Here is a 26,904-nt window from a genome sequence, read left to right as displayed (position 1 = left end):
TGTACAGTGTCCCAACTTTTTTGGAATTGGGTTTGTATATTAAATGTTTGTAATATTTTGTAATGGCATAATATTTACTCCTAAATATAAATAATGATGATAAAATTAACACAAATGAAAGGCAGTACAAAAAATACTTGTTTAGGATGTGACCGATAACCCATTCGGGTTTGAGGTGTGAAAATCCAAAATTGTACATATATTAGCATAAATTGGTACAGTGTTAGCAGCTGTCCTTTCACATCTTGCATTAGTCCCCTTTTCGCAGTCTCAATCTGCCCTTAGAGACCAGCTCTTGTTGGCTCCAACGTGCAAGACTTATCAGCTCCTGGAGGCTCATGTGTCATTCCTAATGCTTGTTTGTGGTCTGTCTGTCTCTCCTTGTCTCCAGTTTGACTTTGTGGAGCTGTTGGATGGCCGTCGGCTCCTGTCGCATGGGTTGCCAGGTCTTGAGGGTCCACCTTTTCCAGCCCAGCAGAGGAGCCTGATGCCACTCACCAGTCACGATACGGGCTTTATACAGTATATGGACTCGGGCATCTGGCACTTGGCTGTGTACAATGATGGGAAGGAGACAGAGCAGGTGTCCTTTCTCACAACTGCGATTGGTTAGTACAATATTAAATGACAAAAATACCATTGGAAACTTTGCTTTAAATAACACAACAGGTGTAACTTTAAATGTGCAAATGGAAATTGCTTCTCAGGTGACATATGTAAAAGAGCATTTGCACAGGGCCTGAGTGATAACAGCCATGTTTTCTGATGAACATGGAAGTCTGGTTCACACATGGTCGGGTACATAACACATTCCATCTTGGCTGCTGAAATCCAATGTTATGCATAACCTGCCATTATAATGGCAAATGTAACGATATCTAATCTCTTGACTTTTTTTTCTTTCTTTTTTTTCCATTCCCATTCACTGGGATGGGACGACAGTGTCATTTAATTTCTTATTACCATGCAAGCTGTCAAACAGTAATCCTCTGGAAAGATTTTCATAATAATTTCCTCGTAAACTCCAGACAGAAATGAAATTGCCACACAATCCTTGTGTTTGTCAAAAAACAGTAGGTAATTCATATGGGGATTTTGTCTTGGGTGGTGGAAGAAAAAAACGATCTTAGAATTAGACGGCAATAAATTCACAGACCAGGCACAAGTCTGTGATTTTATTGCCATCTGATTCTAAGATCGTTTTTTCTTATTTTTCTTATTTCTAAAAATATTGCAATTACCTCGTGTTCCTATTTAAGTCAGTTAACGTCCAAATAGGGCCCAAATCACCATGATATGGACAATATAAGGAAAGATCATAATTTACATTGCTTAGACGGTTTGGCGCCTCTTCATTGACATGCCAGTTTGCAAATTGAAACAACATTCTCAATTCATGTAGTCATTGAAGGCATACACAATCTTAACTGATCTTTGAATCACTCCCAATGGCATGAGATTGGGGTGTGTGGGGTGTCTTTCTGTTTGTCTGACCAATCATGCACGGGGGAAGTATTTGGGAAACAAAAAAAATTTTTATAGGTCACAAATGATGCACACCTCCATAATATTCCTTTATGCATTTATGTGAATAAAAGTAAATTTGCGTCTTTACCCATAGAAAAAAGCAAATTAGATATTTGTAATATTTCTGTTTCTCTCTGTTAGACTGCAGTGAAATTAAATAGAGAGCAAAGGAGACTTTTGTTTAAGTCTCCTGCTTCTCAGACTATAGTAATCTCACGTGGCGTCTGTAGAGTTCCAAAATGTATCCTGGCAGTTTCAAACTGTGCAGTCAAAAGTAAGATTTCATTAGTCTTCTGTGTCTAATTAACTAATGGAGCTTTTCCACTGCATGGTACAGCACGGTATGGCTCGGTACAGTTCACTTTTGGGGGGTTTTCCACTGGGTACAGTACCTGCTACCTGGTACTTTTTTTAGTACCACCTCGGTTGGGGTTCCAAGTGAACCGTACCGTTACCAAAACGTGACGTGTAAACTCTGCTGATCACGGATTGGCCGGAGAGAATCATCACTACCACACACACTGAACTTGCGACACAAACACATAAGAACCGGTAGATTTAAATCAGCACAGCCAGCGAAGGATCGAATGCAACTGTTTGGAACAAGCGCACCTTTTTTTTAACAACCAAAAAGTTTTGTTGTGTGTTGCGGAAGGACAGACGTTTCTCTCGTTGATAGCAGAGGAGCAGACCAGCGAGAGCTTGATGGGGCGATGCGGAATGAAAAAGTTTTTTTTAGGAGTCGTGGTAGTAGAGGCGGCACAACTATAACGACATGTGAATAATCCCGCCCACTCTAAAGCGGTACTGAACTGCAGTGGAAATGCAAACCGTGCCGTGCCCTACTGAGCCGTACCGAGCCGAGTCGTACCACACAGTGGAAAAGTGCCATAATACTATACAATGCACATTAATTTTATAGTTCCACATTCTTGCTGTATGTCAACAACTCTCTCGGTTGTGCTATTTGGAATTTTTGGTAAGACGAAAATATTCTTAAATGAAACATTACCTGACATCTCAATGAAGTCTCTGGAGCTATAAGTGCAACCTCTGAGCAATACAAATTGCCTCTGGGTACACATATGCCATGGCCCATAAGGGACCTGAAGTGTTTAATATCTCTATTGTTCTTGCTCTTTCTCTGTCTGTGACTGTCTATTTTTGTTTCCTCGTTTTTTTATTTATTTATGCCTCTCTACATTCTCTCCATAATTCTCATGACTCCTCATTACAAAGCTAAGGTGTCCGCCCCATGTGCGACACAGTCTCATTTGTCCCTGCCATGTGGTCTTCTGTTATCAAAGTTATCAAGGAAGCTTCTCTAGCTGTGCCTTGCTGATTGCTCTGGTGCCTCAGCTTTCAGAGAAGCCGACATGCCTTCAACAACAATTCTAATATTAGATATTTATCACAGATTGAAGCCAAGGAAAGTAGTCTTGTGCTATACAAGAGCACACAAGGCTAATTAATGTCAGATCAGTAGAAGAGATTAAAGGTGGTGTGTGTTATCATTACTATTGATAAAAAATGTAATTTGAGTGAACAACTCTTAATACGTCTGTTCAAACCAACACGAACATTCACATGCTGTCAATGTGACAGATTTGATTTATTTGTTCATATATTTATTTTTGGCAAGATATAATATTGTCCATCACACTGCGAAGAAAACTGGCCAACTAGTAAGATTTGTGCATTTGGTCACATGTCCAGAGTTATGCTGTTACATAAAACATGTTAATACTATGTCTCCTTGACGAACGGGTGTCAGAAACTGAAAGTTGCGCAGCACTTTTTCGTAAGCGCCACCAAATTTCACGAAGTGATTTGTGTTTTCATCCAGACCCTGCCTGCACTTTTTTTCTCCCGTTGGTTTAAAGCAGACAAATCATGTCACCAAATCATTGGACCAAATTTCTATGCTGAATATTTGTGTTGGTGTTTACAGGTCTTTAATAATATTTTCACTTTTATTGTTGCTTTCACCCGAATGGGTGAGAAAATGGCTGACAAATCTAATAGACTTACCCCCGGTTTCACAGACAAGGCTTAAGCCTAGTCCCAGACTAAGGCTACATTTACACGACAACGATGTGGTCAAAAACTGAAACGTTTTTCCCTTGCGTTTAAAAAAAAGTTTAACGTATACACGGCAACGTTTTCAAAACGATTCGCGTTTACACATATCTGCGAAAAAGGCCAAAAATGCTGTATTACATATGCCAGGCCAGTAGTTGGCGCAGTCACCTTGTTAGTAAACAGTACCTGTAAGGAAGTGACGATTATATGTTGTATATGATGCGTCTCCGCTGTTGGTTGTAATATTGGTGAAGTAAATTCACACTTTGCTGAAGAAGCGTTTGCAAACTCTAGAGCAGCAACAACAGTACCATGTACTCCACCATTGTTGTGTATGTTTGTTCGCACTTGCCTTTAAAATCGACACATACTCCGCATGTCTACATACCTAACATGTACTACGCACGCACATGACGTCACCGTTTTCAAAGATTCCCGTATTGGGTGTTTACACGGAAATGACAACGGTGGCTTCTTCAAAAACTTGCACTTTGAAACCTGTTTTCAAAAATATGCGTTTTCAGTCCCCAAAACGCCGTTGTCGTGTAAACGAACAGGCAAAACGCATAAAAAGTTTCCCGTTTTTGGCTGATCACTGACTGATCTTAAAATATATCAGTGCCTTTGTTTTGTCTCAAGATGCACACCAGTAATGTGTTTTCTAAGGCACGTTTATGAAAAATTACTTAAATGTCCTAATTGAACTATGGCCTTATCCTGGCTTAGTCTAAGCCCTGTCTGTGAAACCAGGCCTTAGATTTAAAGGAGGAATCAAAGCCATATGCTGAGACCAAAATATCATAAACATTTGAAGGTGGATACTTTTAACTTGGACCGATAAGCAACCACCCAGACTCTGCAGCATTATGCCGATGAATTTGAACAGGCTAGCAAGACATGAATAAAAATGAGTTATTTTCCTGCAGAAATTTCCAGTAGAAATTCCTTTTGGTGCTACTAGTGACATGGAAATTATACACTTTAACTTTAAGGCTTACATCTATGAGACTTTATAGGACATGTTACAGACTTCTCAGTCACTGCTTAGAGATGAAATTATACATGACAGTCCTGAAGGGAAATGCAGGGTGTAGACTGCAAGTACTGAACTCAGATCAGTAGTAGTGTCAGAAATACTTTACATAAGAGTGACAGAGATGCAGCTAGAGATAGATTGTGCTCTACATATATACGAGGAGAGCGTCTCTAAGCATTTTCAAGACACAAACGAAGCAAAAAAGCCATCTCATGTATAATTGCTTCTGTGGACATAAATACAATTGGCTTAATTTATCTTACGGTACTACACATGCACAGTCACTTATAGCCACTGTAGGCTTTTGAGAGACCTGTATGTGCCCTCTGCTTAGAAATGGAGGCTGGAAGCCATTAAAAAAAATCCCTACCGAAGTCTTGATAGGCCCGTGCGTACCAGGGGGATAGCCAATCTGCCAGCCTTTTCCTCTCACATCAAGAGACTTGTGCCTTTAAAATTCTTTCAAAAACCTTCTCTGCAGCACAAGCCGCCCTCCCTTCTTCTTTTCTCCCCCTTTCCTCCATTCAGCTTCCCGTCTGTTGCATCCTCTGCGATGATTGACTCTCTTGAGGAAGGGGAAGGCTGTGTCCGGGCTCACATTTCCAGCCCTTTGTCCAACACAAAAGCATCTTTGTAGAGAGATCTCAGCCCCGGGCACACCAGCGATTCGCAGGGAGCCTTAGAGAGGGAATATTTTTCACCGTTATTTCATGTTTAATTCAGGTTGTGTCTGATTTCAGCTGCACAGAATTGAGCGTGGATTTGCCTCTGTATAAAAAAAAATGTTTAAATAAAAAAAGCGAAGTTTGACATGTCATAAAATTTGTTAATTGCATATTGTCATTTACAGGGGTCATATGACATTGCTAAAAAAAAAACATTATTTTGTGTATTTGGTGTAATGCAATATCTTTGAGGTTTAAGGTTCAAAAAACACATTCTTTTCCACATACTGTGCATTATTGTTGCTCCTTTATGCCCCGCCTTTCTGAAACGCGTACATTTTTACAAAGCTCATCGTTCTGAAAAGCTAGGTGTACGCTGATTGGCCAGCTATCCAGTGCGTTGTGATTTGGCAAATATCTCAAGTGTACCTCAAGTGTGTGACAGAAATGTTATGCCCCTTACCATACTGTGATGCCGTGTCCCGGCGCGACGAGACAAAACAATAAAACCATTACAAACGAGGCATTTGTTGCATCCAATGGGGATATAATGACGTATACTGTCTTTTTACGCGTTACGTTGCATATCGCGCTGCATAAACATAAAACCATGTCTGCATTTGTGATCGGAGAAACGACAAACAAGCACTACTCTACACTGCTCAAAACTCGCATTTGAATCATCAGTGGCAAATTCTTTAAATATGAAAACATACTTAAAGGAGTCAGACGTGCCAGACTGTCCTTGCAAAGTTGGAATTGCCCCACTATACAAACAACCTTTGTGCACAGACTGCATTGTAGGCTACTCTCCCAGGTTCAGGAAAGAGTCCTCCGTAAAATGCGCTGCACACATTAGAATATTTAGGTTGAACTGTTCTGGAACAGTGTTGTAAATACAACTTAACCATTGATTTCTAGTTGTGTCCTCTTTTGGAAGACCAAACAAAGTAGTTTCGCTTTCATAACGAAACACACAGCGTCTCCACAACATGGCAGCGGTGGCAGCAACACTACAGGGAGAATCAATGTTACACCTTCTTTCTTTGCGTGAACATTTGGGCAGCATTATGCAAATCTTTCCACACAGTGACGTAGACATGTGGGGGTGTGTTTAAACACGGCATTTCAGGAGGGCGTGGACGAGTCTTAACTTTTATAAAGAATATCTCTTTGGGTTTTAGACTTTAGTCTTTGCAACTTTAGGGATCTTGTCTATGCATGAACAGCTTGTAACACTCCAAAGAGAAAGAAAAACTTGAAATTGCATCATATGACCCCTTTAAGTTTCACCATTGACGAATTTGTCTCCACCACTTTATGGAATTACATATCTAATACAGAGGAAGCAGTTCCAATTCTCAAGCAGGGATTTTTTTTTCTTTGTGTGTGTTATAACAAGTGACGATCTGGCACAGATTTGTTTGCTTTAAAGTTTGCCTCCATTGCAGTTGTTATCAGTCACGGAAAGTGATTCATACTTAGCATTTGGTAGTTGATCCATGTATTTATCCACTGAGCTACAGAATCCCGGGACAGATGTAAGAATGAAGTTATCAAATAACATGTCACAAGTTCATTTGAGGGCTTTCATTGGTCATCAAGAATGATTGCAAATCACTCTATAATGAGTTTTATGTTGAAAAATAACTTGAAATTGATAAAAAAAAATATATGATTCTTGGCACTTTCTAATGCAATTGTTGCAGTTTAGACTTCCAGTACATACTCTATTACAGACCTAATCACTGCATCCATATATTATATAGACCATTTATGCATATTTATGAACAAACTAATTAATATTCATAAGCCAATTCTTAAATTTGTGAGTCCGCTAGATTGCTTATTTAAGATAGATATCTAAATACTTCTTGAGTGCTGTCAGTGTGTGAATATGCGATGTGTTTACCAAGAATCAAGCACCACTTCTTCACTCCAGGAGTCTGTCTAATATATCCGCAATCTGTAATAAACCCCTTTTATACTCCTGCTTGAAATCAGAAATCTTGTAATTGACATGACGGCATTCCTTGCATTTAAATTAGCACGCTTCACTGAAGAAGGTTGTTATGTGGAATTTTCATTAACCGTGTCACTGGATGTGTCGTGCACTCGTATTGGCTTGTTAAGTGTTAAGTGTAAATGTTAGTGCTGTGTCACAAAAACAGCTACACTAATTATGGTGAGTTCCTCATTATAGGCTGAAGTAAATTCATCAAGTGGCTCCACTTGAGTCCCACTTCACCTTAGACCTGCTAGCTAAGGGGCCACTCTTTATTTTATCTTATTTATGGAAAGTGTATACATTTTCTTGTACTTGATTTGTTTTAAAAAAAGACCACTAGCTAGGCTAGCATGCACACAATTTTTTTATTATTCTTTTTTTTTGCTCTTGTGATATGAGTTGAATTTAAAGTTGACGTGTGCATTTTTGTGCCACTAGCGTTATCAAGTAAAATTGCAAATATATTGACGTTTCCCTGAACACACCCCTGTCTGCTATTGGCTCAACCAATGTGGCTCAAGGTTGGTCAAACGTATAGCCCCGCCTCAAAGCTGCCACATTGGTTGAGGCAAAGTTTCTGTCAGAATGTGTTTTGAAAGTGTTTACTTTTTTACTTTTTTTACCATGAAAAAAATGACACACTTCACCTTTAAGACCTCCATGTAAGCAATTAATGTTGTGATGCAATGCTTTAAATTAGATAGATAGATAGATAGATAGATAGATAGATAGATAGATAGATAGATAGATTCAACTTTATTGTCACTGTGCAGAGTACAGGTACAGAGCCAATGAAATGCAGTTTGCATCTAACCAGAAGTGCAAATAACAGAGTATATAAATAAATATAGATTATGTGTATATACATTAAGCTTTATGACACATAGTGCAAGTTATGAGGTAGGAGGGGCAGATACCAGCTCAATGCAAATGAATGTACATACAACATAGTGTGCAAGGAAAGTATAAACAGAAGGTGTATTATACAGTGAGGTACGTAAATAGCATATGTAATTAAAGTAATTTAATATTACTTATATGATATCAGCTCTGTTTTGGATCTGTTTTTCCTGCTTAGTTTCAATGAATGGCCTGAGGATATAGTTTTCAGTTCTGAAAGTTAGAGTATGTTTTTTTTTTTTTATAGTAAACTCTTATTTTGAAAGATCAAGGAAAATTCAATTTTTTTGGTATGTGACCCCTTAAAAATTGAAGCAGAATATACAGTACACCAGGAAATTGAGCTTTTTACACCACGTTCTTTAGGGAAATATAAAATATATCTAGCGAGTGAAGTACTGATGAATGTGCATCCTTCTGACACTGACAAACATTGTTCTATGATGATGTTTTGCAGACGCTATCGATGACTGTCCTAGTAACTGTTTTGGAAATGGAGATTGTGTGGCCGGAAACTGCCACTGTTTTCCTGGCTTCAGAGGACCCGACTGCAGCAGGGGTGAGATTTCTGTTTACCTGCTCCTCCATTAACCTCCCTTTCTCTCTTTATTACTTTCAGTCCTTCATCCCTGCAATCTTTCTCGGTCACTCAAACATTTTCCCTTCCTTAAAAACTATAACCATGATAACTGTTGTTTTCAACTCTGTATTAGTCACAGTAAAATAAGTGATTGTAATAAGTACTGTATGTCGATTTGTGTGTATGTGTGTTTGTATAAAAGTGTGAGGATTAATAAATACAAGCCTTAATAAAATTCAATAAAAATATATTCATTTGGACATTTCAAAATGTATGCATTAGAATTAACATTATAGTTATGTAGTAACTGTAGCTTCTTCTTTTTTTTGGCAGGCATTAAGGTAACCATTTCTCTTTTGCTCTTTCTAGTGTTTTCTAGACCCTTGTTTATACACAAAACTTCTGGATCAATATGGTCTCACTCACTTTTACCACTGTAACTTTTGCTGCAGTGGTCATATTGATTTTTACACAGACATGAGCTGCCATCTTCCTACAAGAGTCCAGCAGACCATGCAGCACAAGCAGTGTTTTTTTTTTTTTTTTTAATGCTACATCTGGCAGACCTTTTACATGTTGTGTGTACTCTTTCCAGCATCCTGTCCAGTGCTTTGCAGTGGGAACGGTCAGTACCTTAAAGGCCATTGCATGTGTCACAGCGGTTGGAAAGGATCCGAATGTGACATTCCTACCAACCAGTGCATCGACATTACCTGCAGCGGTCATGGCACATGCATTGTGGGAACTTGCATCTGTAATCCTGGCTACAAAGGGGAGAACTGTGAAGAAGGTACCAGAAAAATAGAGGGAGAAAAATAAAAACTACTAAAGTACAGGTCAAAAGTTTGGGAAAATTCATATTTTCTAATGTTTTTGAAAGACGACTCTTATGCTCACCAAGACTGCATTTATTTAATCAAAAATACAGTTAAAAAAAACAGTGCTGTTATTAAATATTATTACAGTTTAAAATAACTGTTTCTATTTGTCTGCAGCCATTACTCCAGTCTTTAGTGTCCTTCAAAAATCATTCTGATATGCTGACTTGATGATCAAGAAAAATTTCTTATTATTACCAAACAGTTTTTTTCTGCTTAAAGGTCCCATATTGTACACCTTTCTGGAGTTTTATTTTAGGTTTTGATGTCCTTAAGAATATATATTTGCGCTATAAGTACCAAAAATCATCTCAATATATTTTACAGGTCAATTTTGGTCAGTCTAATTAATATTCATGAGCCTCTCTTCTAATTGGCCTGTTGTTTTCTGAGTGACGCATGACCAGGCCAACCACTTTGGGACGGTGGGTGGTGCTCGGGGTGGTGACTGAAGGTGGTGACTGTAGTTCTGACGTCAACTTTTTACGGAAGTCACAACGGTTCGTGAAAAATAGCTAGAACTTTAAGCAGGCTGTGTGAATTTTACTGTGGACTGACTGTTTTGAAACGTATATGGTAGTTAAATAGCCCCTAGACCGCAGTTATCATGAAAAAAGCCAGGAAATTTCAGTTTTGACAATATGGGACCTTTAATATTTTTGTCCAAACCATGATACATATTTTTTTCCAGGATTCTTTGATGAATAGAAATTTCAAAAGAACAGCACTTATTTAAAATGGAAATTTTTTATAACATTAAAATGCCTTTTGCTGTCACTTTTGATCCATTTTGTGTGTCCTTGCTGAATAAAAGTATTTTTGATTCTTATTTTATTCTTATTCTTTATTTATTTTTTATTTTTTTTATCTTACCCTAAACTTACTTACACTAAACAGTTATTTTAAACTGTAATAATATTTCACTATATGGCTTTTTTAACTTTATTTTTCATCATATAAATGCAGCTATAAGACCCTTTTTCAAAAACATTAAAAAAATATTTGTAATTAGTCCAAACATTTGACCAGTAGTGTGTGTGTATATATATATATATATATATATATATATATTATTATTATTATTATTATTTATTTTTTTTGCTAGTATACTCCTAAATGTTGGACAAATAAACTTTCAGCTGTTACATGTGTAGCATCGCCTGTCTCTAACCATTATACCACAATAATACTTTTGTTGTAAGGATGTCTGAGCTATTTTAGTGGCTCTGTTGCCCCTTTTTATAAAGAAAAAAATATTTTTCACAGCATTTGTATGCACCAAATTGCACAGAAATGGAGAAAGAGGCCCTTTGTGGCCTTTTTTAGTATGCATATGTCCCCTTCTGAATATTTAAGATGGGCGTACATGACCTTCGAGTTTGTAGCGGGCCCATATGTATCTGACTCGTCTCGTTATGCCTAGAAAGTCTCCTCGCTCCTTTACATGCATTATGGATACTTCTGTGGGTCCAAAGCAATCCATTAAGAGATGAACAATTCTTTTGTGTCAAGATCCAATAAGTTGAATTTGCTCCGAGAAGTCTGTACTGAGACTACAGCGGCCCAACGAGAGGGGCGACCAAGGCTTGAAGAGATGAGATTAAAGTAGCCATTGTGTTTGGCAGTTTTTGAAGGCTCTCATTTCCAGATGAAAAATGATCTAACCGATTTTGACAAATGGTATGTTCTGACTCCTCTGACCCCCGGCAATTCTATTTCGGGTCTCACCGTTGGCCGTTCGAGTTAGAGAATGCCGATGCTGGCCCTTTAACGGTTCTACCTTTCTTCGCCGCGACCTTCAGGCGGTGATGATTAATTGCCAGGAGAGAGGCTCTTGTCATTTAGCCTATGATCTCTGTGCCTTGTGCCCAAACCATCTGCTAAGAGACCTGAACTCCTGCTTATCTATAGGAAAGGCCTCTCCACCCATTTGTGTCACGGTAAAGGGAGTCGGCAATGTAGTGACCCCATCCCTTCTTTCCCATCATGTCCCAGCTGGCCTCATGTTAGCCATCTGTGAGGGCACAATCTTGGTTCATACCTTCATTTTCTAATGGATATACACTACTGTTCAAAAGTTTGGGGTCAGTAAGATGTTTTTTTTTTTTTAGAACAAAAGTGGCAGTAAAGACTTAAAAAATGTCTAAAGACTACAAAGAAAGTCTATTCTAAGTTAATGTTGTTCTTTTAAACCTAAAAAAAAAGTAAAATAAATATGTAATGGTTTCATTCTTTTTTTTTCAACAATGATAATAAAGCAGCAAATCAGCATATTAAAATAATTTCTGAATGATCATGTGACACTGAAGACTGGACTAATGATGCTTAAAATTCAGTTTTGAATCATAGGTATAAATTATATCTTAACATAAAATGGAAATCAGTTATTTTAAACTGTAATAATTTTTCACAATATTACTGTTGTTACTGTATTTGTATCAAATAAATGCAGGCCAAATATACTTTACCAGCTTCTCCAAGTTTCATACTTTGTAATTACTTAATACCCATTCCTGTGTGGATCCTAATAATTCCCAATATATCAAAACTCCGATCCTATGATGGTTGTGCAAAATTCAGAATTGAAGAATTGTCTCATATCAGCTATGGAATTTGAATAGGCCACACCCACATGATTTTCAATTGGAAATTGACAAGAAAGAGGAATTTACCAAATTGCAATTGAAAGAACTGAAAAGAAAAACACTTTGGGAGATCAAGTATTATTTCACCCTGGTTATTAAATATGCTAAATAAATAATCCTTTCTATATAGCAATATAGTTATCTATCGACCATTTGTTTGTGTGGTCATTCATGAATTCTATCATTTGTCCATTCATGCATTCTATGATGAATTTTGCCTTTATTGAGTTAGGATAATATAGAATTAACAGGAAATGTAGTGGGAGAGAATGCTGCAACAGTGAAACTATCGGCTCCAACATGCATTCTATAGTATTCTATCATTTGCTTTAACATTCTATTGTTTGTTTTTTTTCGTTCCATCATCCTATCATTCATTTGTTCATTTTAGTATTCAATAGTTGCTTGTTTTAGCATTCTGCTGTTCTGGCATGTATTCACTCTGTCTATCTAGCATCCTTTTGTTCTATATCTATCTATAAATCTTATCTATAAAAATTTCTAAAATCTTGGCAAACATGGGTTTTCTAGTTAAAATAAAGTTAAAATATCAACTTATATCATATTTACTTACATTCAAATTTGAATGGCGGTTGTGCATTGTGTTGGCTACGTCAGTTCAAGTTCAGAAATTGAATTGGAATGTAAAAATAATTCTCAGTTCAGTTCTGAATGGTGCACAACCCTTCTGCCTACATTCCCCCCCCCATTCCCTTTATGAATTAAGTTTTATTTTCACTTTAATCAATTTTACTTTCTTTCGCGAACCTCCATCTTTAGAATATTGGTTTGGGGTGACTGATCCATAGCATATTCTTCAACGAGGATTAGAAATGAATTTAGAGTAATGTGGGTACAGGAAGATAAGCCTTTCGCCCATGGGCCATTGTAGGTGTCCTTGTTTGCATTCTGTCACGCTTGGTTTTGGGTTCACAGTAAGTGGGGGGACCACATCCAGCATCGCTTTTCAATTTAGCAGAACATGCTCCGACCGCGCCAGTCTTTTCCCCTCCCTGTGCTGAGAGGAAATCTCATTACCAGCAGCTAGAGGAGTCAGAGAGAGAGCGCAACACTCTTCCCACCTGCCAGTTTACTGCACGACAGTCAATGTGGCCGTTTAATTTGACCATTTGTAAATCCTGTTTCTCTCAGGGTTTTTGGAAGTGTCAGACCTCCTCAGACATGGCTGGGCATGTGGCGCGCTCTCCGCTACAAGAGCTAAACCTCTAGAGTAATTTTTTTTTTTGGCCTGGGATTGATGACGAAGGCTTGAGTCATACTTTGAAAGGAAGAGCAACAGCAGGGGACACTGAGCTATGAGTTTAATGTGAACACATGCATCTGTTCAAGTTTGATCAAGTGCGCTTGTCTTTGATGATGAGTTTGGTCTGATGGGAAATGGCTTCACTGGTGTATTTTTACTTTGAATTCTGCTTCTGAATTATCTTTTGATGTGAAAATGAGTCAGTTAATACGTGCTTTGTGCTTTCTAATTTGCAGTGGACTGCCTGGACCCAGCCTGCTCAGGGAGAGGTGTCTGTGTGCGCGGAGAGTGCCATTGTTTTATAGGCTGGGGAGGTCCTGGATGCGAGAGTCCACGTGCTTCCTGTATGGAGCAGTGCTCTGGACATGGGACCTTTTTGGCTGATACCAACACCTGTAATTGTGACCCCAACTGGACTGGTCACGACTGCTCCACAGGTCAGAACAGTGGTAGATTTTTAAAGGGGTCATATGACGTTGCTGAAAAGAACATTATTTTGTGTATTTGGTTTAATGAAATGTTTATGCGGTTTAAGGTAAAAAAAACACATTCTTTTCCACATAATGTGCATTATTGTTTCTCCTCTATGCCCTGCCTTTCTGAAACACGTCGATTTTTACAAAGCTCATCGGTCTGAAAAGCGAGGTGTGCTCTGATTGGCCAGCTATCCAGTGCGTTGTGATTGGCCGAATACCTCAAGCGTGTGACAGAAATGTTACGCCCCTTACCATACTGTGATGCGTGTCCTGGTGCGATGAGACAAAACCAATAAAACCCATTACAAACGAGGCATTTGTAGCATCCAGTTTTTACGCGTAGCGTTACATATCGCGCTGTGTAAACATAAAACCATGTCTGCATTTGTGATTGGAGAAATGACAAACAACAAGCGCTACTCTACACTGCTTAAAACTCGTGTTTGAATCGTCAGTGGCAAATTCTTTAAATATGAAAGCATACTTACAGGCTGTGAGTCAGAAGTGCCAGACTGTCCTTGCAAAGTTGAAATTGCCCCACTTTATAGAAACAGACACCGGCAATGTAGGCTACTCTCACAGGAAATAGTCCTCATCCTCCATAAAATGCGCTGCAGACATCTGAATATTTGGGTTGAACTGTTCTGGAACAGTGTTGTAAATACAACTTAACCACTGATTTCTAGTTGTGTCCTCTTTTGGAAGGCCGGCATTGTAGGCTACTCTCACAGGAAACAGTCCTCAACCTCCGCAAAATGTGCATCACACATCTGAATATTTGGGTTGAACTGTTCTGGAACAGTGTTGTAAATAGAACTTAACCACTGATTTCTAGTTGTGTCCTCTTTTGGAAGGCGGCGGCAGCAACACTACAGGGAGAATCAAAGTTACACCTTCTTTCTTTGCGTGAACATTTGGGCAGCATTATTCAAATCTTCCCACATTGTGACGTAGACATGTGGGGGCGTGTTAGAACGAGCTGTTTTAGGAGGGCGTGGTTGACTCTTAACTTTTATAAAGAATATCTCTTTGGATTTGAGACTTTAGTCTTTGCAACTTTACAGATCTTCTTTATGCACCAAGAGCTTGTAACACTCCAAAGAGAAAGGAAAAATTGAAATCGCATAGTTTTAGTTTTAATTAACAACACTGGCACCAATACAACAATACATGGCAATACATCAGATTATGAAAGTAAAATAGGTTGCAAATTACAATTCAAATTGACTTTACCTACATTAACATCTACCAACACTGAACTAAAACACATTTTGATTTCACTAAAACAAAGAGATTGGACTAATTTGTGTAAATTTTGATTTTGTAAATTTTGAAAATTGAGTTTACAGATTGTGACACCAATTATGCTACTGAAGTTAATCAGAAACACTATTAAAACATCTGTCTTAAAACTCTCATACTCATGAGACACAAGACAAAGAAGAATTGCAAAACTAGTGTAATGAGCCTTTCACAAAGGATAAATGTGAACACAGTAATCACAGATATATAGAAGCCACAACTGTATAAAAAAAGGTAAACGCGACATTCAGTCTAACAATTCTGACTTTTTTTTTCTGGCAATTGTGAGTTATAAAGTCAGAATAGCGTCATATAAAGTCACAACTGCGTGTTATAAAGTCAGAATTGTGAGATATAAACTCGCAATTGAGAGAAAAAAAGTCAGAATCGTGAGAGAAAAAGTTGCAATTACATTTTATATTATTTATTCTGTAGCGGAAACGGGCTTCCATGCGAATATATATAAAAAAATAAAATAAATCATGCAACATTTGCACTGAATAATTACCATATTCAGAGAAATATTGCTTCATTTTGACCTTTGATAATTACTAATCATATAAGTATCTATACAAATACCTGCCTAATCTGATCATATCGCGTATCTGTGTCTCAGAGCGCACTATGTGCAACAGTGTTAGCATCACACTAATCTGAAGGGCAAATTGTACACCTGTGTTTTTGAATTTCTGTCTTTGTGAGCGGTTCAACACATATTTATGCGTGCCTGTGCATGAACTGATTCATGTTAAAATCTCGTAAACCCTCTAAATGAACCTTGATGCAGCTGAGCTTTGCTAATCTCCACGCCACCTGTTGCCATGACAGCGGTGACTAAAGGTGTCAGGGTGTAATTTCATGCTCCACCTAATTTACCTCAATGTTCTCAGCTTGTGTGATTGAGAAAACAATATGTGCAAAGCGCTTCAGTAAACATGCAATCTTTTGCCTATAACTGGAAGTTTAAATTAAAATGTTGAAATTCTGAACACTTCAAAAATATATTAAGCAGCCATTTATAAACTTGGTTGATAAAGTCACCACTGTGCCATCTCCTTTCTTTTTTTCTAATCAAGAATAGACCGTTTGGTCAAATTCTCCATGGTTTCAAAACAATTTAGTCCCCTTTTCACAGAGATTTTTCCACATTTGAGCTGTTTCGGTCACACTAGTTAGACCTCCATCAGGAGGTGGGGGTGAAACAGCAGCGTCTGATGCAGCAAAAGTTGTTTAGCACCTCATGGCGGATGGCGAGAGCCAGATTCTGTTAAACAGCGACGTGGATAGTGTGCTTTAATTTTCACTGAAGATGGTACACTGATGACTACAGTGGACATGAGTCTTCCACTTGTGGTTTAGTTAATGTGAAAGGCAGACAGCCTGTAATACGCTAGTGCAGTTGGTTGGAACCAGGAGATGCACCTAAACATTTTACTAACAAAAGTAATGTTCAGCATTTGTATTTTAACATTCCGAAATATATATTAATACATATTAATGGTCAGAAGATTGGACACACTTACTAATTCTTTATTATGTCTAAAAATGCTACACAAATCAAAACATGTTATCTTCAAAGCAACAATCCTTTGTTTAGTTTTCATCTCTGCCTTTTATCTTAACTTACTTCATGAGGTAATTCAATTTTTTTTTTTTTTTAAATGGCAATTAAAAAATTATAATTCCATTAAATATTATTCAGGTGTGTCTGAAATTCGGTACTTTAGTGTAGGACCAAATATATACCTATATATTATTTATTTATTTGTCAGTTTCACTAAATTACCACAAGGAAGAATGATCTTTAATTATTTTCATTTATGTGCACCGATCAGTGTTATTTTAGCATTATTTATGTACTATTGTTTTTTTTATTTATAATTGTTTTTAATTAAAATTTTAAATTAGCTTTACTTTTCTATTTTCAGGTTTCATTTCAATTTTAGTTCAATATTTTGCAATTTGGCTATGTGCTTTTGTCATTCTTATTAATTATGTATTTATTTTTTTAAATATTGCTATTTAGGATTAATTTATTTTTAATTCAGTTTTATTTCTAGTTAGTCGTTTTAGTGCAGACAATTATTTTAATTAGATGCCAAGCTAAGATTTCTGTTTTTTCACCTATTAATTCTCTTTTATTTAAATTAATAAAATGTTTTCTATAGTTTTAGTTTTAGTTATTGATAATACGTTTTTTTCTTCCCCTGTAACACAAGGGAGAAACCCAAATGCTATTTTACTAAACCAGTTTTGAAACGAGGACATTTATTATTGATATCTCTCCAGAAGTGCTCAAAAGCAGTGATGCAATATCGTTATTTTGGTCGCGCCTATTGTAAACACCGCAAAGCTTAAGAGATCAGAGAACTAATGGGAATTTTGCTTCAGCAAATTTTTGAAAAACAATATGAATGTGAATATGAATTTCACTTTAATGCCAAGCAGACAGACTGACCTATTGGGTAATCCAAGAGCTTTGCTGGAAATAGCCGTTTAAAGCCATGACTAAATTATTACGAGACTTGTACTCTCTCCGCCTGCCTCTGCTCACCGATCTGAATTGCAACCACACCAGAAAAACACCCAGCAAATTTAACACATGTATTCATATCGATACGCTGTGAATAATGTTATTTAATTGTACTATTTTACTTTAACTTACTTCATTTACTTTAGTTTAACATCAAGTTTAAATTAAAATAAAAAAGATACAAATAATAAATAAGATAACATAACATAAGTATATTTACCTCCTGTGGCAAACATCTGGCAACCGTTTAACACTGACAAACATTTCATGTATTGCTACTAGACTTGTGCCGGTATTCGGTAATACGATATATCACGGTAATTAATATGCACGATATTGTTATCGTGGGAACTTCTAAATACCGTGAATAATTATATATAACAAATTATTCAGAATTTTGAATGCATTTTAAGAATACTTTTCCCATAAACTGGTCAAAATACACAACACCGCTGTATGCTGTGTGAAAGACGCCATGTGAGAGACGCTCTGGATGAAAGCACACTTTCACTCTCTGACAGCAGATGGCGCTCAACTGCAGAAATAATAATAATAATAATTCATTTAAATGCAGCCGTTACCCCGTAAACCCTGTAAACAAAGCAGCTGCACTACTTTCTGTTTCTGAATCGTGTTTAAATGATTTAAACAGCCATTCAGATTTGTGTATTTGCCGTGATGTTCAATAAACTTAAATATTTAGACTTAATAGGCTATTTATTTTCAAACTTTTTTTACATTTTAATCTGGACTACAACATGCCCTAGATATTGTTTGAAAGTGTTTTGTTTCTTTATTGTTCGGTCACACTTTACATTAGGGCTTCATTAGTTAACATTAGTTAATTTATTAGTTAACATAAACTGCCAATGAAAAATTATTCTGAACATTAATTAATCTTAGGTATTCCGATATTTAATAACACGTTGTTAAAATCGAAAGTTGCAACTATGTTATTTAATGAGCTAACATGAACTAAGACTGACTTACTTACTTCTGTAGCAAATGTAGCTATTGCTCGTTGTGAATGTTAATGCATTAACTAAGGTTAACTAATGAGGTCTTATTGTAAAGTGATACCTATTGGTCTTTATAGTTCTTTTGCACTTTAATCTGTGTAAAACTTTTAACTTTATACATTTTTCTGTATTGCTTTTTATTGCATTTAAATGTTCAGTTCTTTTTGTTATAAGAAAAAAGTTATTAAACCTGTTATACTGTATTATGACAACACTTTTTTAAAAAAACTAAATTTCAATACCGTGATAATACCGTATACCGTGATAAAAGCATTAGCAATTAATCGCAACTTGAAAATTTGATACCGGCATATCCCTAATTTACTGATACACTGTGGAAAATGTTTTTTCTGCAAATGTAACACGCATTAATTGTACAAGTAATGGTTCTAACACATTTTGGGGGTAAAATAAATGTTATGCAGCAAAACTAAACGGAGATAAGGCCACTCCTAAGATGAAAATTATTTCTTTCCCCTGTTTTCCTTCTTTTTGCCTCAGTTCTCTTGTTCAGTGTTGGTAATTGAATAAGAAAGCTTTCAGCTCTAGTAGTATGTGGGCAGTCGGGCAGCTCCACCACGTTTTGAAATGAGCTGTTGCAAACATGCAAGATCTGCATCAATTAGTTCTCCTCCTCCATTAAAGGACGCAAGCAGGAGTTACCCAATTATTGTACGTTAGTAGCGTCTTTGCCCTGCAGTGAAGCATTGTTGGAACGATTCGCAGATGGTATCATCCTGTCATTTGGCTGGTGTGTTACCTTTATGAGAATCGCTTTGAGGAACACTGTTATGAGAAAACGATATTCCAATAATCTAGCGAGTTGTTTTTGTGTGTATGCGAGAGAGCGAGGGGCAAAATTCACTAAGCAAATTGAGAGAGGGACAATAAAGGAGAGCAAGAACCAGAGGAAATGAGCAACTGTGTGTCTCCCTGACAACTTTAAGCAGCTCTGAATGAAATGCCATTAGGATGACTCTAATTGAAATGTTGCATGTGAAATTAAGGGCATTTACATAATTTGACAAAGGCCCAGCGCTGTAATTAGCACGAGGTAAGGATTTTTTTCCTTCAAGCTTTTAAATCTGGTAATGCCATGTTATGGTTTGTGCCTGAAAATACCAACTTAACTCTGTTTAATTTGTAACAATGACAAAATGCAGAGCTACATGAACATAATTGACTCATTAATGGCCTATAGGCAACCTTCTTTCTGACTCCCTTCTGCATACATTTTACAAATTAGACAACGGCACATAATCACTGTTCTATGTTTTCAAGGGGGCCGTTATTTTTATTATATTAGAGTACTCGATGCATAATGTGTGCTAATGTTTCTTTTTTACATAGCAAGATTTTACATTGTATCCACCAATAAAAGCATACACCACAATCATTTTGATAAACTGAATTTTTTTATTTTATTATATATATACAGTACAGTGGAGATCAGAATTAGAGAACAATCTATAAATACTTGATTTTTTTTTTTTCTGAAATATTGTTAATCTTCATCGCTCCAAATATGAAGGAATATTAGCTGTAGGTATACCACTGTTCCACTAACATGTTTGACAAAATAACCATTTCTACAAAAACCTGTATTTTGTGGAAAACAGTCATCAAAATTAGAAAATAGTAACCACTGTAGTACGAAAGAAGATTACAACTAAAAATTTGGAGGGTTGCAGCTGTCAGACATTAGTAGGAAGTGTAGAGGCCCTTGCTTTGTATGACTTCAGCACATCTGCGGCTGCAGGACATCAGTAGTTTTTTTTAGACTGTGCTGGTGTGATCTTGGATCTCTTCCATAGTTCAGTGACTGTAGTGGGTTGCTTAGTCGCCGAGAATTTTACAGAGATTTTCAATCTGGTTTAGATCTCTGGGCCGACCATTTCATTATTTTCAGTGTTCTTAGCTTCAACTAACCGAGTTACCTGTTTTGCAGTGTGACGGGGTCATTGTCTTGCATGAAAGTTGCAGGCTGATTGGGAGATGCTTGCAGGGAAGGTACCGCATGTTGATGAAGGAGGTTCTGATAAACATTTGCATTCACCCTGCCATGTAGCTGAATAAGAGGCCCAACTCCTGCTGCAGAACACATCTCCCAAATCATGACACTTCCAGTCATTCACTGACTTCTTTATGCAGTTGTAAATGAAGTCTAACGTCTGGGTCTGTCAACTTCCCTGAAGTATTTCTTGTTAACTTCACCTTATCATTTCAATTGATGTTTTGCGCTTTATGCCACACATGTTTCTGGAACTTTTCCATTATGTCAAAGTTTCAAACTCACTAGGTGTGATATGTAGTGTCAAGTGAATTAATTGGCACTTTCGGTTCACACAGCCAAACCTCCCCTATAAGCCCTCAGAGGCAGAGACCATTTTATTTTTAAAATCTCATGTGTTAGATTTAATTTGTGAACTAACTTTCAATTATTGTCTCACAAATCTTTCTTTTATAGCATTTTGTGCCATGCTGTCTCAGCTTTCACCTCATTACTTATGCAGAAAAACCGACTTAAATAATCCAGCGTGTGTCTCCATTTCTATGGGAAGTCAAAATTGGATTTTGTTCTTTGACTTTTCTTTCTTCTTTTTTTCCGTTTTTGCCTACTCCCCTCCACACAAAAGGAGGAATTCCCCCCAAAAAAGAAAGGAAGAGACACTGCCCTGTTAAACCTCCCACAATCCCTGAAGCCCTGCTTTGTAATGGTCTTATTAGATTTGTATTGTCCAAAGGGGATTGCCCCCTTTATGAGGTGCAGGAATTTCTTTTCACTACCCATCAGACAAGGTAGTGGAGCGTGGCCATCCCATCACTGATAATAACTCCTGGATTTGCTTTCTCTTTACCCCCTGTCCCAACTACTATTCGGTAACACCCCTTCTTTCCCCGTGTCCCACAGAGCTGTGTGCAGCCGACTGTGGAGGACATGGCATCTGCGTGGCGGGCAACTGTCGCTGTGACGAGGGCTGGATGGGTGCTGGGTGCGAACAACGGGCTTGTCACCCACGCTGCAGCGAGCACGGGACCTGCAAAGATGGGAAGTGTGCATGCAGCCCAGGATGGAACGGAGAACACTGCACTATAGGTAAGACGGATGCGTTCGTTTATGTGTGCGTGAAGTGTCGGATGAGGGTGGGGTCGTGACGGGGGGAAGGGGCGGGCAAGGAGGTGTGAGAGAAGCATGCGTAATTGAATTTGTGCATCTCGGCATAGCATGAACAGGTTTGCTCAAGGATATGAAGCTTGTCTTCATGCATTTTAATGTAGGAATGTGCTAAGGTGTCTTTTCATTTCTACTCATCATTTCCCTCCTTTCTTATTCTCTCTCTCGTTCCTTTCAATTAGTTCATTTTAAACACAAACATTTGCATTGCATGAGCAGAGCAGTCACTAGAAAGACATTCTTTACATTGGGGAATTAAACTGCAAAAACATTAAAGGGGTCCTATTATGCTCTTTTACAAAGTCTTGATTTTGTTTTGGGGGTGTACTAGAACAGGCTCTCATACTAGGTTGTTCGAAAAACTTTTTCTTACTTTTTTAATTTTTCACATATTTTACATTATTACAACACCTCTCTCCCCAGTCTGGCATGAACGGCTCGAATAATTCAATGTAATTAATTAATTAAATTCTGTCTTTTAATAATTTATTGATGCATTATTGATGTTCTTCATACATGTACCATAGTGAGACATAGCATTCCAACAGCATGTGCCATTAAAGGCAAAGTGTGACGGTCCATGATGTAATGTACAGAATGTTCGACAGATGACGTGTAGCCTCTTCACTGCAGTTTGGATTAGAGTGTGGCTGTCTCATCAGTGACACGCTCTTTCTTAAAAATAATATATTTTAAAAACAATTATGTCAAAAATTACAATGTCTAACATAAGGTAGTAAGAAGAGCTTTATAATGGTTTATATATTCAGGCTTCATAGAAAGTGTTGCCAAAACATCTCACTCCTATAATAAATGTACTGATAAACTGAGACTTCACGCTACATCTTTTTTCCATCTCTCTCTTTCTCTACCCTGTCACACCATACCTTTAACTTTCTCCCAGCCTGTGATGTGACATGTTGCTTTTTGCATGCTATTTTTCTTGCTATAGCTTTTGCAGCCCCTGTGTTTCTGTAAACGTAGAAGTCTTGAGCAACCAGCCCATGCCTCTAGCTGTCTGTGTCTTGTCATGGAAGCAGCACTGTTCAAAACCTCCCTTATATGTCCTTGTCTTTTATCTCCCCCTAAAGCTCACTATCTGGATAAGGTAGTGAAAGGTATGGCACTCCTTCTGTCCTATCTTTTCTTCCTCTCTCATGTTCTGTCGTCCATCATGTTTCCATCAGCCCATCCTTCGTAATGCTCATCTTTAGGGTTGCGCTGCTATTTTCATTTAGCCCATGCTTCATGCCACACTAACCACAGTCTTTGCTGCGTCATGCTGCTGTTGTGCCACCACATCCAATGCGCTGCTCTGCCACCTCGCCACTTAGCACCTTCACGCCTGCTGAGTGGGCGGCACGAGAGCCGGATCGTCTCCTTTGCCGCCGTATACCTGCTGTGGAACTCAAGGGGATGGATGGCCCACATGATCCAAGGAGGGAGGGCTGGCGGAGGGTCACGGACCTTGCCAACCGGCGCCATGCATAATGGATGTTCAGTGCAGCTGTGTAGCACAGGGAGAGGGTTCTGAGAGGTGCTGAAGCGGCAGCCTAATTAAAGCCTGCTATGCACCGGTGATGCCAGGGCCCCGAGCCGCCTACACTCCCTACCTGCTCCTTGTTTTTTCCTTTCTTGTCTCTGGTTTTCTTGCTCTATGAGCCCACCCCTTCCCTCCATTTCTTCCCACACAGAGAAGCTGTGCGGCTAGCGTGAACTGCAGGGGTCGCGCGATGTGGTTTGTGGCCCTCCGGAGCCATTTCTGCCTGATGCGCGGGTGCGCTCCACAGGGGCCTCTCTCTGAAAGGGCTGCCAATTAAGCTGAATTGCTGCCAGCAGAGCACAGATCTTTATTTATTTAGTTATTTAATAAGCATTCAGAACAGACCATGCAGATGTCTCGCCACTGCAGACTGTGCAGCTGTTTGTCTGTTTGGGTGTTTGAGGAACCTGCTGTCTACTGGTCAAGCTCATTCTTTGCTTGTTAGCAAAGCATATAACTGTCATTGCCTGCCTTGTAGCGCAAAAGATCGACCTTACACCGATGTGAGGTCAGCTGGAGGCTGTGAATGCAAATGCAACCTTGTGTTTTGTGATCTGCTTTTTTGTCATTTCCGTTGAGAGTCGAAAAAAGACAAGAAATGAGATCATCAATTGGTCTCGTTCCATATGGCTCCCTTAGTCGTCCTCAAAGTGCACACACTGTTGACATAGCATTGTGTACTGACTGTTTAGTAGTTCTCCACTGAGAAGTGCAAAGCATCAATGATGTGTGGGTCCTGCAAACGAGACACCCTACTGTGCACACTGGGACATGCTACTGCTCCTGATGGTCCACCTTTCTAAAGAATTTAGTTTCAGCTTGATCCAGTACACCTGCCTGGAACTTTCGAGTAAGCAAATGGACCTTGATTAACTGGTTCTGGTGTGTTTAATTGGGGTTAGCACTAAAATCTGCAGGAAGGTAGTCTGGTCTTCCAGGAGCATGTTTAGACAAGATCATGCTAGTCGTGAAAATTGACATTTGGGATTCTTTACCCAAGAGTATCATAGCTCACTGTATCAGAGCATGTGCTCTTACCAATATTCTACAGCTCCATTGCTCTTTCTTATATTTGCATGACATTGTGCTGATCTGTGCAGCTATATAATTATTTAAGTCAACATTACAGCCCACTTTCATAATGGATTCTCCATTTAGGTGTAGACTTACCTGCTATGGCAAAGATCAGCGATTTTTTTTCCTTGCGTCAGATGGTGCTAAATGTGCTAACATCAGTTATTGAAGCACAACTGTCTTGAAACATTGAGCATAGCATCATGATGCACAAGTCATAGATGAAAACACTGCATGCCATTCCACATTGAGCCATCTTTAGAAATGATCATGGCTTTTAGAGGCATCTCACATTTCCTTCTTATCAGGCACCCACCACCTTTCTTTCTATATACAAACTCCCACTCTCTCTCTCCCTTCCTTTAGTCTCTGTGATGTTCGAGCAGTGGCTGTGCTAACTGTCGCTGACAAAATAGGTCAGCTCAGACATCTTGGAGAGCGGCTCTTGGCTTGTGAAAAGCATGTCAGGATTTTACATTTGATTGTGCAGGGTTTCTTGCCTTTCGTCTATGTTTTCATCTTAGGAAATGGAATTGGACAGGTAGCTGATAAGTGACAGTGAGGGGAGGAGGAAACAGATGACAATGACAGACATTTTACGCTGTCGTATGGAGTGTACCATGTCTGTAGGACCGTGTGCCACCTGTGCTGTCTACATCCTGTCAGCATTAACCTCCCTGCTCATGCACAGGCCTATGAAATCTTATTTCGAAATGTGCCATGGCATTTACAGTATTGGAATTAAGCATATGGTTTGTGTTGTACCTGGTGCTTGTGGTTTCCACATTTTAGACTAGTCTGCTATCTAAAGCTAAGGTTGTTAGTTGTATTACCCAAGAAACACTGTGATTATCCATATTGCTGTTTATCTAGTTGAGGTAATTGTTTTTTTTTCCAGGTTAGAATTAGCTCTTTTTCTTGCTCTCTCTCTCTCGCTTTCTGTTTAGAGCAGAGTTCTGCATCTATTGTACAACACTAATGAGAATTTATTGATCCAGAGGAGCTCTGCAGTATGAGTCTGCCTCTATAGGATATAAGGGCTTAAAAAGGTGTATCAGTTAATCACCTAAAGTTATCATTGTTATTGCTGAAGCACTCTTTTGACCCACAACACTTCATTTTGAATTTTTTCATCTAGGATATAGTAACTAGGCTTTTCAACGTCTTGTCTGTTATAGTGCAATGTTTGTTTTGGTGAAAAGTGCCCTCTCTAATGTGTATGCTTTGCTTTTGTGTGCACAGAGGGCTGTCCTGGTCTGTGCAATGGCAACGGCAGATGCACACTGGGTAATAATGGCTGGTACTGCGTTTGTCAGCTGGGCTGGCGGGGAGCAGGCTGTGACACATCAATGGAGACGGCCTGCAGTGACGGCAAGGACAATGATGGAGGTACAACACAAACAACACGCTGCCTTGACATTTATTAGGAAGATTCAACAGTCTTTGCTGGGGTCTCTTCTTTTCTCTTCTCTTCTTTATTGCCCACATTAGAGTTGTTTATGATGCCTATGCTGTTGTCAGTTTGTCACTTAAAACACTACAATCTAGAGTTTGCCTTGAGCACCTTCATTGAGCTAAAAGCATTCAGCTCTTTAAATAGCATTGGAAATTATCAGACCTTCCCTGTGGATACGTGGACCCACTTGTAGAAGAGTGGGTTGTTTTAGTCAAAGTCATAGGCTTCAAGTTCCCTAAGCTCACAGAGAGACGAACTAAATCCACATCACCTAGCTTCCATTTCCCAGCAAGCATCAGCTTGGAAAAGACCTCCTGCCAAGCCTCTAAATCAAAGGTAGCCTTGTCCTTTCACAAACCACTCTGAGAATAAAAATTGTTTTGCACTGTAGAGCACACTCTTCGGGGAGATTATTGTTCTGCTGTAGTTACCAAACTCTGTTTTAGCACTGACTAGCATTTGTTGCAGATACAGGCCTGATGGTGCTTTTGTGACCTTCCTAAATAATTGCTTTGTAGAGATTCTCATGAAAACAGCAAAAACAGGTTGTGAGGGTATCCAGCCAAATGGAAAAGACATGCAGACCAAACTAAAATGGATGATAACCTGTAGAATACCAATCAGAAACTTCTAGCACATATGTTAATAGTAAAGTCTTGGCCTAATGGTCACGTATCGGCAGGGATTCTAGGTGAGGGGAGTGAATGTACAGCTCTCTCTCCCACCTTCAATACCACAACT

At 38.5% G+C, this 26,904-nt stretch overlaps 1 protein-coding gene across 1 annotated transcript in view; it reads left to right on the top strand.

Annotated features, from left to right (window-relative positions):
• Positions 1–26,904, top strand: part of LOC107561733 (teneurin-4-like) — a 264,331-nt gene that overhangs the window by 158,603 nt on the left and 78,824 nt on the right. The window contains exons 9-14 of the mRNA XM_016246207.1: positions 392–608; positions 8,676–8,777; positions 9,394–9,588; positions 13,822–14,022; positions 21,827–22,012; positions 25,950–26,096. Of these exons, the coding sequence (XP_016101693.1) occupies positions 392–608; positions 8,676–8,777; positions 9,394–9,588; positions 13,822–14,022; positions 21,827–22,012; positions 25,950–26,096 (1,048 nt within the window). The remainder of the gene's footprint in view (positions 1–391; positions 609–8,675; positions 8,778–9,393; positions 9,589–13,821; positions 14,023–21,826; positions 22,013–25,949; positions 26,097–26,904) is intronic.

This window comes from Sinocyclocheilus grahami, unplaced genomic scaffold (assembly GCF_001515645.1).
Source record: "Sinocyclocheilus grahami isolate Dianchi unplaced genomic scaffold, SAMN03320097.WGS_v1.1 scaffold790.1, whole genome shotgun sequence".
Lineage (NCBI taxonomy): Eukaryota > Metazoa > Chordata > Actinopteri > Cypriniformes > Cyprinidae > Sinocyclocheilus > Sinocyclocheilus grahami.
The sequence above is the reverse complement of the archived record's forward strand: the minus strand, read 5'-3'. Positions and strand labels throughout refer to the sequence as shown.